This window comes from Dipteris shenzhenensis, chromosome 24 (assembly GCF_047967505.1).
Source record: "Dipteris shenzhenensis isolate YYH24624 ecotype China chromosome 24, Dip_SZ_1.0, whole genome shotgun sequence".
Classification (NCBI taxonomy): domain Eukaryota; kingdom Viridiplantae; phylum Streptophyta; class Polypodiopsida; order Gleicheniales; family Dipteridaceae; genus Dipteris; species Dipteris shenzhenensis.
Genome location: NC_141619.1, coordinates 6,407,518 through 6,420,681, shown reverse-complemented (window position 1 = coordinate 6,420,681; position 13,164 = coordinate 6,407,518). Strand labels below are relative to the sequence as shown.

Genomic DNA, 13,164 nt, shown 5'->3' with positions numbered 1-13,164 from the left:
AGTGACACGGTTCACACTTTGATAGCCATATGGGCTAGCATGCAGGGCCCAACACGAGCAGCCTCTTTTAGGAGGACTGTATTTCTTCGAGTTTGGAGGGGTTCTCCCTTTCTCTCGGAGGTTGCTACCGGATTGAGATGGCACTATCAGCCCCAATCCTTTCTTTTTTGCTCTTGAGCTTTTCATGCATTGCATGGTGTATCCCGTATTCCCGTATGGAGCTTGCTCTAATGGTTTTCTTTAATCTTTAATAGAAGTCTCTTTTTGCCCAAAAAAAAAAAGAATGACGATACCATGTAAACGTTGCTGCAGGATCAATTCATCCATGTGCATCAAGAGTGGATGAGTAGCAATGGCAAAGAGAAACCAACTAAGAGCACACCTTGACAAACAGAGCGGCCCAATGTCCAAGAATAAGAGAGGGCATTAGACAATTCACACACACACACACACCCTTTTATTATTAAAAAGAGAGAGATTCATTCAGAAAAATGTACATTTGTAGCTGTGCGAAGTGGAACAGCTAGAAGCAATATTAAAAGACTTCTAATTGGGCCACAAGAAGGTCTCTAGGGGAATGAGCATCCTAAAGAGACCAATCCAAAGAAGATCGAAAATAGAGAAAGACATCCACTATAAGCTGCTCATACAATCGAATGGTACAAGCATGATACAACGACCAGACAGCCAAATAGCGACACCAGGAGAAGCAATGATCATAGTCCGGCATAGTAGCATGTCTGCCAAACAACCAAAACTTCTTGCCAAACAAAATCCTGGGAAAACGAGCACGAAGACTGAAAAGAAAACCACCTGCTAGAGGACAGGTCCAAAATAGATGTAAGATTGTCTCCCACGGATGGGAACAAGTGGGGCAAGCCGAAGAAGCAATATGCCTAGTAGCCAAGAAAGACCCCTGAATATGTGCAGCCATGGTACTTTAGGTATTGCAGGGTACACCTGAGATGTTTCCAGGGTACTTTCAGTCATATCTTTGACAGGGAATTTGTAAGAGATTACAAAGATATGGTGTTGTAGGCATAAATTCAACCCTATGGTTGACCAGTAGTAATTGGGTACTATATATACCAAGTACTTTTATTGTTTCATTTGAACATTTCTATTGGAGCTTTCTTGTGTGTGCACTCTTGCTTTTCTGTTGATGTACTTTGGCACGTCCCTTTTTTACTTCCCAAAAGGATTACTTCATTAAGTATGAATGAAAGCCGCAAGAGCAAGCTCAAATGCGGGAGTACATCATGTCTTTTTCTTTTTTTTTGGCACATCCCATTTTGGGATAGCTCCTCTGTAATATAAAGTCTCAAAAATTTTCACCCAAAAAAAAGTGTGCGCGCACGCGCAATGTGCACGTGTTTGTGCATGTGTTTTAAAGATGAGCACCTTTCTTTTTTAGGTCATCTCTTCAAAGTAGAGATTTCACAAGAATTTGACTTTAGGGCACTGTTTCTGGTATTCTCTTAAAGGTTCTTACTCGGCAGAAAATCTGCCACTATGTCCTTTGCTCCAAAAACTGGTGACACTTTTCATGCTTAGTCTTAATTACTGGGTATTCTTACTGCTTTGTATGCTTATGCTGGCTGGCATTCAATCTAGCCATGCGGTGTGGACTCTACTCCAATCATCAATATTAGCACTTTCTTTATTTTAGGTGTACCAAAAGTCAAGTATGACTGCATCCATGGATGATCTTAGGCCACTCAAAAGAACGTCTTACAGGGAGGAAACATCTCCAGCATCAGGTAATGGTGGCAGTCAGATCATCCATGTCTTGTAAAACATGTCATGACTAGGCATCCACATGTTTTTCTGGAGAAAAGGGTGTTGTTGAAGGCATTTGTGCACATATTGTGAGCTTGCTTTACCCTGACACCTCTCAATGACATTTTGGTGGTTAGATCTGAGCCTCAAGGTACAACTAGTTTCCTTGGTTGATGGGTCATTTCATTTGGATACATTCAAAATAGAGCATGAAGACAATTTGCTGGAACGGTAGTTAGGGTAGAAAAGGCCAATATAATGTCGAGGATATGATGATAGATATTACAATACTTTTGATTGGGTGAGTGGTTTGCAACGTGTATGTCTTAGAGCTGTACTTTCTTGTCATGTAAATGAAAATACTACTCTTTTGACGTTAGGTGTGTGGAGGATTAGAAGATTCACACTGACTTGTAGCCATTATTGCTTGGCCGTGGAAAGTTTGTGGTATTTACTCTATGATGCTGCAGCTAGGGGAAATGTCCCAATCTCTCTCTTGCTTGTATGGTAACATAAAGGATTGACCAAAATGCTGAATTGTGTAAAATCGGCTATAACATGGTTTTCAAATCTTAGGTCATGGATATTTAGAAAAGATCATTTGACATTTATATGAGAATATCCTACATACTATATAGAGATATTCTTACATCTAATTGCTTCATTGTGATTCTTTCCTTTTAACTGTAATTTACTACTGGCAAGGAACTCTTTTACCAAAGTTGAAGCCACAGCTCTGTCTTACACAATATATAAATTTTAAAATAATATTGTGAAAGAAAGTGGAATAAGAGAAAGGAAGTGTGGAGTATCAAGACACTTCAACTATTTATACAGAGAGAGTGTGTGTAAAATAACAATGCATTCAGCCTGGAAAAAAAGTCAAATGACTTGCCTTGTCTGATGAAAGAAAATCTATAGACAGAGCCTTTGATTTGCCCAAGTCAAATTTAGCATCACTATCCTTCAGGCTCAAGGTACTGCCTCCCTCTTTTGAAACCTCAATTGGCCTGCAATTATATAAAGGAGGAAACATGCAAATATCAAACTTTTCGTGGAAAATTCTCTCCATGTATGCCTCCCACATCATGCGTCCCATGTACTCAAATTGCACCCAAATCGTATGATTTGTGAAAACAGTGCTTGCATTCGTGTGTGCACATGTTCGCGTGCACGTGGCATGTGCATGTGTGTGCGTGTATGCATGTACCTTTACTTGCCCCCATGTATACACATATCGACCTGTTTTAAGAAAATTCTGTAGATGTATACCTCCTACATCATGCTCCCTTTTCCCGTCCCATGTACTCAAATTGTATCCACATCGTATGATCTATAAAAATTGTGCTTGCATAGATGTGTTTGCATGTTCGTGTGCACGTCGCATGTGCATGTACCTGTACCTGCTCCATGTATACACTATGTGTGTTGTGTGTTTTTAATATGATGCCTTACATGAGGAAGATTTGGATGTTTCTTGTATTCAGCTTTTCTTTTACTGCTTTTGATGGATAGGGCTTTGGCTCTCTTTTGAGCTCTGCCCAGATGTAAATGAATGTTTCATAATATAAGTATCTTGGTTTCACAAAAAAAAAAAAGAGTGTGTGTGAGAGAGAGTGAGTGATATTGAGACTGTCCCTCATTTGCTTTGGCACTGCCAGTCTTCTCGGCACCTCCTTGGGAGAATTTCAGATCATCTTCGGCTCTGTTTCCCGAGTCACAGATTTGGGAAACATTTTTGGTCATTTGGCAGATTTATGAGGTCTTTGTCTCAATATTCCCTATTTCTCTCATGGGTGAGATATTGGGCTCTTTGGACACTCTGGAATGAGCATAATTTGGCATCTTGGGCCGCCAGATTCACAAGTCATATGAATCTTTCAGAGCCTCATTGCGGCAATCCTTATATGATGCCTGCCATGAGGGTGATATACATGCTTCTTGCATAGAGCTTTTCTTTTTATGCTTCTGATCTTTGGGATACTCTCCATTTTGGAGACTTCCCATCTTGTAAATTTATGAGAATATAAATACAATGCACTGTATTTTCCCAAAAAAAAAAAAAAAGCTGTGTGTGATATTGATGAAAATGGGATAGCATGCTTCTTTCTGTGCAGGCTGAAGATTTATGGCTGCTTCTCCAAGGGTCAGTGCCTGGATATACTTTTCATCATAATGCATTTACTACATACTGGGCAAGACTTGACAGAAGGTATTTGTTTTATTGGGCTTATCAGATCCTGCCCCATTATGGATAAATCTGCAACTTGGTATGCCACTCGATGATTTGCCACCTCTTTCCAGTAGATTACTGCATGTTAATCAGGCTTATCTCTGACATCAATATTTCCAGCAAATGATCAGACTTGCAATTCATCCCTTGCTTTTGCATGCCCAGGAGGACATGGATTATGCTTGGGACAGTTTTGTCTCTCGTATACAGAATGTCATTAGGGAGTATGGAAACTAGCATATGACTAAATGGAGGAATGAGGTTAAATGGGCAAAAAGGACAGCAAAACAATTGACTGAATTTTCAAATTTAAGGCCTCTCTCTGAATCAGAAAATGATTCCCTTTCACATGCTCGGATCAAACTGACTGATAATGATCAGAGGAAATTGCACAAATGGCAGATTAGAGCAAGAATGAAGCCCCTCATGGATAAGGGCTGCTCATCAAAAGCCTTCTTCCACTCGAAAGAAAAACTCATGTCTAAGGGTAAGGAAGCTAGATGGCTCTTGGACGCACTCTTTCTTTGATCTCCAAGATGAATGCCAAAATTATTTTCAGAAATTGTTCTCTCCTCCTGGTTCCCCATCAAATCAAATAACTGATGCGAGGACTGAATTTCTTCAATATGTTTTTGAGAGAGTGAAAATGGATGATGCACTTACATTGGAGAGACCTTTTACTGACACAGAACTTGATAATCCATTGTCCCACCTCAGCAAATACAAGTCCCCTGGCTGGGACGGCCTTACAGTGGAATTTTATATTTCTTTTTGGGATGATTTGAAAGACGTCCTTTTGCAAATGATCAATGTTGCCTGGCAAGAAAATCACTTGCCGCACCTTTGGAAGCATGGCATAATCAAACTTGTGCCCAAAAAACACCTGTGTGACCATATGTCACATTGGAGGCCTATTACTTTGATGCCTGTAGTTTACAAACTCATTGCCAAAATGATTGTGTATAGGCTTCACGGGATACTGAATGCGGGCCTTCATCCTCATCAGTATGGGTTTGTGCCGCCAAGACAAATCCATGACAATATCTCCAATGCATTGACTGCAATTGAATATGCTAAGTACTCGCATCAAGATGTGCTCATATTGCAGGTAGATATTGCTAAGGCATTTGACACTGTTCAATGGGGTTTTATCTCTCAAATCATGACAAAGTTGGGCTTTGGTCCCACGATAGCAAATGCAATTTATTGGCTTTATTCTAGCTCTACTTCTCAGTGCATTCTTGGGGGTCATCTATCTCGGTCATGGACATTGGCTAGATCGGTTAGACAGGGCTGCCCTCTTAGTGCTCTCTTCTATGCCATTGCGACCCATCCCCTCTTGATGTATCTTGATCATCTTACAAACACAGGACAGATGACTGGTCTTAAAATCCCTGGGGCTGCATCTTTTATACAATGACCACACTATGATTGTATGGATTAGCAGCGCGATTGCATGTCAATTTTGACAAATCTAAATTGCTTCCCCTAAAACAATGTGACTCGCATTCTATTCTCTGGCTAAGTCAGGTAGTGCATTCCAAAGATGTAGTCAGGCATTTGGGATATCCTATAGGATGGCATATCACCAAGAAGCAGCAGTTAAAATGGATCTTCCAAAGACTTCAACATAAACTGGAATATTGGAAAATCTCTACTTGGCCACTTCATGTCAGGCTCAGAATAGTACAGTCCATTGTAATGTCCTATGTTCAGTTCTTTTTGCCTTTGCTACATTGGTCCTCCAGAGATATTTCAGCCTTTATGTCTCAAGCTATGGAGCTGTTATGGAGGACAAAAACTGCTATGAAAGCATTGAGACTGATGAAGATGGAAATGGTGTGCTCTCCTAGGATGCATGGTGGACTTAATGTTCTCAATATAAGATATCAAGTACTTGCAAGGAAGGCGACTATACTCCATACTTTTTTCCATCAACAACAGCCATGGACTTGAACGATAGCATCCATGTGTGTCAACATGAGGACATTTGCTTATGGCCATTGGACTACTGATCATTGGGAGGTTGCCATTGGGAGATTTGTAGGGAAGATACCTGGCTGTCGTTTCTCTACTGCTCTGATACTTGATTGGAAACAAGTACTTTCTAAGGTCCAATGGGCTCCCGATAATCGCTCGGGGACAACCTCAATGAGGAAAGAAAGTATTCATTGGAGTGCCATCTTTGACATTCCACTTGCTTTACACGAACCTGTTCGGGCATATAATCTCATGAAATTGGGAATTAGATACATCAATGATGTGGTAGATGATCAGGGCTATGTCTTATCTTTTCCTCAGGCCACTGCTTCCTATGCATTGGGAATGCATCATAGGTCGATATGGGAAAAAAATGCTGATTTGTTACTTCTTTTCTACCTGTTCCTCCTATGGCTGGCACAGACAGGCTTATGGATTGGCAATTGCAACCCTCTGCTACATGCTCTCATCCTGTTCCTCTGTCTGCCTTGACCTCCATCAAAGCCTACAGGCTTCTTCAGCCTGCTCCATGGATTCAGCAATATGCTAATACTCTGTGGCATATCAGGAAGCCCCTCTCATGGTGGCGGAAGAATCTCCGGATATTATGGAAGTGTAAAATGCCTTTGAAACAAAGACTTTTTCTTTGGAGATACATGACAGGCACATTGTCAGTGGTAATCACACTTGCCAAACATCACATTGCACCATCCACATGTTTACGATGTCAGGCTCCTTCAGAGACTGTCCCTCATTTGCTTTGGCCATGCCTGGGTTCTAGGAACCTCCTTGGGAGAATTTCAGATCATCTTCGGCTCCGTTTCCCGAGTCACAGATTTGGGAAACACTTTTGGTTATTTGGCAGATTTATGAGGTCTTTGTCTCAATACTCACTATTTCTCTCATGGGTGAGATATTGGGCTCTTTGGACAATCTGGAGAGAGCATAATTTGGCATACTTGGGTCGGCAGATTCACAAGTCATATGAATCTTTCCGAGCCTCATTGTGGCAATCCTTATATGATGCCTGCCATGAGGGTGATATACATGCTTCTTGCATAGAGCTTTTCTTTTTATGTTTCTGATCTTTGGGATACTCTCCATTTTGGAGACTTCCCATCTTGTAAATTTATGAGAATATAAATACACTTTACTGGATTTTACCAAAAAAAAAAAAGTGTCTAGTAGCTGTCCGTCTTTCTGTACAAACCAGTCTTCCCGTGCCCCGTCTGTATTTTCGTGCAGTCATGCTTCTTTCCATACAGCCCCATGTGTACCTCCGTACAGTCCAGCACTGTGCGTACAGTCCTGTGCTTTTTACCGTACAAGTCCCGAGTCTTGCTCTGGTGCTTTTTCGTACAGTCCTGTGTCTCGCTTGTTTCATTTCATTTCATACTTCTCCATACAGTCCCTCTTGCCTTGTCGTATCCCAATCATGGCTTCAGGTTCGGATGTTTGTACATATGCTCGACAAGAAAAATCTGCAGATGCTAAGCGTCGTCCTTCACAGCCTGCAACACAAGACGATGAACTTACTATGGAAGCTCAATATGTGTTTGATACCCTAAAGGATGACTTTCAGCAGTCACACCAGGAATGGGGCGAACCAGTTCCAGAGGTCACGTACAAATTGAAATTGCCATCCCTCGTGAATCTTTCCGAGCCTCATTGCAGCAATCCTTATATGATGCCTGCCATGAGGGTGATATACATGCTTCTTGCATAGAGCTTTTCTTTCTATGTTTCTGATCTTTGGGATACTCTCCATTTTGGAGACTTCCCATCTTGTAAATTTATGAGAATATAAATACATTGCACTAGATTTTACTTTTAAAAAAAAGTGTGTGATATTGATATGTGTGTGTGTGTGTGAGAGAGGTCGATCGTGAGGGTCTGAGTGCTCGTCCGAGATCGTGTGGCGCCCGTATTTCTGTCCGTACGCCCGTCGTACGGTTCCCCTACGGCAGTACGCAGATTTTGCGTCACGCTAACTTACCTTCGTGACTCCGTTCCACCCTGCACGACCTTTCTTACCTGCAGTCTTCCTTCCTCAAGTCCGTACAATCCGTCCGTACTGTCTCCGTTTAATCCTTCCGTACAATCGCCAAATTTTCCGTACGCCTGTCAGTTGTCCCGTATAGTCTGCCAGTTGTCCCGTACAGCCTGTCAATCCTTTCCTACAACCTGTCAATTCGTCCGTACAGTTCTGTCAGTTCCTCCGTACGTCCGTACAGTCCTTCACTCCAGCGTCCGTATAGCCTGTCAGCCCTTCTTTGTGCCCTGTCTGATTCTCTCTGTTTGATATCTGTTGCATCTCTTAGCCTCCATGGCAGAAGCAAACAAGTATTATGTCAAGAGAGCACTCTCTCCTGAACCCAAAAGACAATCAAGGGAAACCTCTTCCCCCATAGCTCCTTCATCTGAAGATGCTTCCTATGTGTTTGATATGTTGAATGATGATTTTCAACAAAGTAGAAGGGAATGGATTCAACCTGCTCTAGAACTCACTTACAAAATGAAGTTGCCATCTCTTGTGCATCCTTTAAAGAAGCTCTCTCAAACTGCAGTTATCATCTTTTTCCCAGGCAAAATTCCCTCTGCTAATGATGTGGGACAATGGGTGAATTCTCTCCTAGGTGGATGCTATGTAGAAGGAGTCAATTTTGCCTCTTGAGGATTTTATGAAGTTCATCTTTTGGATGCTTTGACAAAACAAAAGATGCTGAAAATGTCTCCTTTATTTTTTGGTCGACAAATGGTGCATATCATGCCCTGGTCCCCTAATAAGGACTATCAGAACCTCATCAAGCATCATTGCCCTGTATGGGTTGAAGTGGTTGATTTTCCAGATTACATGAGAACAAAGCTTCCAGGTCTAGCTATGACATTGGGACAAGTGATCTGTCCCCCTCGTCCCACAGGTAATAAAAATCGTTTTTGCATATTATGGGATACTGATAGACCGACCCCCTCCTCTATTGTAGTTGAGATTGAGGGTGTTAATTTGGGAAAGAAATATTTCAGTTTAAAATGGGGCATTTTTGCTGAAGCTTGTTTTTGTTATCACAAGTTTGGGCATCTTGCTTCGGAGTGTCCCTCTATCCTTCATCCACCTCCTCCAGCAGCTATTCCTCTGCCATCTAATAAATGATGGACTTCATCCTAGGCAATATGGTTTTGTTCCAAGACGGCACATACATGACAATATCTCTAACACTCTCATCACAATGGAATATGCAAAATATTCAGATCAAGATGTGTTGGTCATGTAGGTGAATGTGGCGAAGGCATTTGATACAGTACAGTGGGATTATGTCTCTCAAATCATGTTAAAACTTGGTTTTGGGCCAAAGCTAGTTAATGTCATATATTGGCTTTACTCAGATTCCACTGCACAATGCTTTATAGGGAATCATTTGTCTGAGTCTTGGACTCTCGAACGTTCAGTTCGACAGGGATGCCCTCTCAGTGCTTTGCTTTATGCCATCGCTTCACATCCTTTGCTTCTTTATATGGATCACATGGTTGATACTGGACAGCTAGAGGGGCTTCAGATTTCTGGTTCACGACCCTTCATTGCACATGCCTATGCAGATGATTCATTCTTCATGCCAAAGAATAGACCTTTGGAGATTCGCCTCTTGATGGATACCCTTTCAGATTTTGGGTTGGCAGCTGGTCTTAAAATCAATTTTCAGAAATCAAAACTTTTGCCTCTCAAGCATTGTGACTGGCATGCTATCCTGTGGCCAGGCCAGATTATTTATCCGGAAAACATAGTAAGACATTTGGGCTATCCCATGGCTGGAAAATCAGCAATAAGCAACAAATGTCGTGGGTGTCAAACAAAATTCAGGACAAATTAGAATATTGGAAGATCTCCACTTGGCCTCTGCATGTACGGCTTCGAATTGTCCAGTCTATTGTTCTAGCTTATGTCCAGTTCTACCTTCCTCTATTACATTGGTCATCTCGAGATCTCACTTCCTTTATGTCTCAAGCCATGGAGATTTTTTGGAAAACTAAGCTTCATAAAAAAGCTTTACGGCTGCTCAAAATGGACTTGCTTTGCTCACCAAGAATGCATGGTGGTTTGAATATAATAAACATTCAATTTCATGTGTTGGTAAGAAAGATCACTATGCTCAAGACATTTTTTCAACAAGAGCAGCCTTGGTCTATTATGTTGGCAATATTGTGTGGACAGATGAGCACAAATGCTTATGGACATTGGCTAGTTGATCCATCGGAAGCAGTACTTGGCAAATTTCAAGGTGAAATCCCTGGTTGTCCATTTTCTAATTCCTTGATTCAGGATTGGAAGCAAGTACTCCCTCACATCAAATAATCTCCCCATCCTGCTTCTATAGCTTCCTCACTCAGAATGGAAAGTATTCATTGGAGTGCTATGTTTTCCTCTCCCCTTGCTGTTCAACAACCCATCAGAGCTTACAATCTTATGAAAATGGGTATCCGGTTCATTGATGACGTGGTAGATATGCAAGGAAATATTCTCACTTTTCCAGTAGCATGTCGACAATACAATCTGGGGATGCATCATAGACCTATTTGGAAAGCTATTGCTGATCTCTTACTCCCTCTAGATCCGATTCCGACATTGAATGTCAGAGACAGGCTTCAAGATTGGCACCTTCAGTCTTCAAATACAGGCATATCCTCTAGGCCTTTGCATTTATTGACTTCTATACAGGCTTATCGATTGATATTACCTCCTCCCTGGATTGCCCATCATGCTAATTCTCTATGGCATTTGAACAAGTCATTAGCCTGGTGGAAAGGAAAATTGCAATTGATATGGAAGTTGAAAATGCCATTGAAGCAACGACTCTTTTTATGGAGATGTATTGTTGGTTTTCTTCCAATAGGGGTGAAATTGGCTCAAAGACGGATAGCTTCACCTCTTTGTCCAAGATGTCACCTTATATCTGAGAGTATTCCACATTTACTCTGGTTTTGTTCATATTCCAAAGACCTTCTAGACAGAATCTCCTATTTCTTATCTCTCAGATTTCCAGCACACAGGTTCTATAGGTTTTTCTAGATGTATGGCAAACTATCAGCTTCTTTGTCACAGTATTCTCTTTTCTTCCACTGGATCAGATACTGGGCCTTATGGACCCTCTAGCTGCAGCGCAATCAAGCATATCTGAATTCTCCCCTTCAGCATCCATATGAGTTCTTCCGAGCCTCATTGCGGCAGTCTTTATATGATGCCTTACATGAGGAAGATTTGGATGTTTCCTGTATTCAGCTTTTCTTTTACTGCTTCTGATGGATAGGGCTTTGGCTCTCTTTTGAGCACTGCCCAGATGTAAATGAATGTTTCATAATATAAGTACCTTGGTTTCACCCCAAAAAAAAGTGTGTGTGACCTTGTGGTGTGTGGATCAGATATTGGGCCTTATGGACCCTGTGGCTGCAGCGCAATCAAGCATATCTGAATTCTCCCCTTCAGCATCCTTATGAGTTCTACAGAGCCTCATTGCGGCAGTCTTTATATGATGCCTTACATGAGGAAGATTTGGATGTTTCTTGTATTCAACTTTTCTTTTACTGCTTCTGATGGATAGGGCTTTGGCTCTCTTTTAAGCACTGCCCGGATGTAAATGAATGTTTCATAATATAAGTATCTTGGTTTCACACCAAAAAAAAAAAAGTGTGTGAGAGAGAACCTTCCTCTATTACATTGGTCATCTCGAGATCTCACTTTCTTTATGTCTCAAGCCATGGAGATTTTTTGGAAAACTAAGCTTCATAAAAAAGCTTTACGGTTGCTCAAAATCGACTTGCTTTGCTCACCAAGAATGCATGGTGGTTTGAATATAATAAACATCAAATTTCTTTGCATTTATTGACTTCTATACAGGCTTATCGATTGATATTACCTCCTCCCTGGATTGCCCATCATGCTAATTCTTTATGGCATTTGAACAAGTCATTAGCCTGGTGGAAAGGAAAATTTCAATTGATATGGAAGTTGAAAATGCCATTGAAGCAAAGACTCTTTCTATGGAGATGTATTGTTGGTATTCTTCCAGTGGGAGTGAAATTGGCTCAAAGATGGATAGCTTCACCTCTTTGTCCAAGATGTCACCTTACTTCTGAGAGTATTCCGCATTTATTGTGGTTTTGTTCATATTCCAGAGACCTTCTAGACAGAATCTCCTATTTCTTATCTCTCAGATTTCTAGCACACAGGTTCTACAGGTTTTTCTGGATGTATGGCAAACTATCAGCTTCTTTGTCACAGTATTCTCTTTTCTTCCACTGGATCAGATACTGGGCCTTATGGACCCTCTGGCTGCAGCGCAATCAAGCATATCTAAATTCTCCCCTTCAGCATCCTTATGAGTTCTTCCGAGCCTCATTGCGGCAGTCTTTATATGATGCCTTACATGAGGAAGATTTGGATGTTTCTTGTATTAAGCTTTTCTTTTATTGCTTCTGATGGATAGGGATTTGGCTCTCTTTTGAGCACTGCCCTGATGTAAATGAATGTTTCATAATATAATTTTCTTGGTTTCACAAAAAAAAAAGTGTGTGTGAGAGAGAAAGTGTGTTCATGTGTGTGTGTGTGTGTGTGTGTGTGGTGAGCAGAGGTGAGCGTGAGCAAGCTGAGTGCCCCGCCAAGATCTTCTCAGGCCCCCCTTCTGTCCGTACGGTTTTCGGACGACCGTACCGGTGCCTACGGTGAACTCGCCATCCCTGCGCAGATCTGAGCACAGGTCCGCACGCTTTCTCCGACCTCTGCTTCTCTCTGCGTGCACAAACTTCTTCGTCAGTCCTTCCGTACAATTGCAGTTTTCAGCGCCCTGTCAGCCTCTTTGTACAGCCCAGTCTCTTCCGTACAATTTCTGCTGATCTTTCCGTACAATCTAATTTCGTCCGTACAAACCTTTCCGTACAAGCCCGTTGGTAATCGCCCCGCTCTTGCTCGCCTGCTTTAGCTGCTGCCAGCCGCTCCTTCTTGCCATCTGCTTTCCTCCCCGTTGCTGTGTATCACCCGTCCATAACTGTGCATAAACCCTGCTGCCCTTTTTCGCTTCATCAATTCTGCCCTGCTCACCTCCATGGAGGACCATATTAAAAGCTATTCTCGGAAGGACTTGTCCCGGGACCCTAAAAGACAGCAAGTCGAATTCTCTACCTCA

At 41.7% G+C, this 13,164-nt stretch overlaps 1 protein-coding gene across 1 annotated transcript in view; it reads right to left on the bottom strand.

Moving 5' to 3' along the window:
* Positions 1-13,164, bottom strand: part of GMI1 (gamma-irradiation and mitomycin c induced 1) — a 309,165-nt gene that overhangs the window by 148,448 nt on the left and 147,553 nt on the right. The window contains exon 23 of the mRNA XM_087395876.1: positions 2,675-2,789. Within this exon, the coding sequence (XP_087252002.1) occupies positions 2,675-2,789 (115 nt within the window). The remainder of the gene's footprint in view (positions 1-2,674; positions 2,790-13,164) is intronic.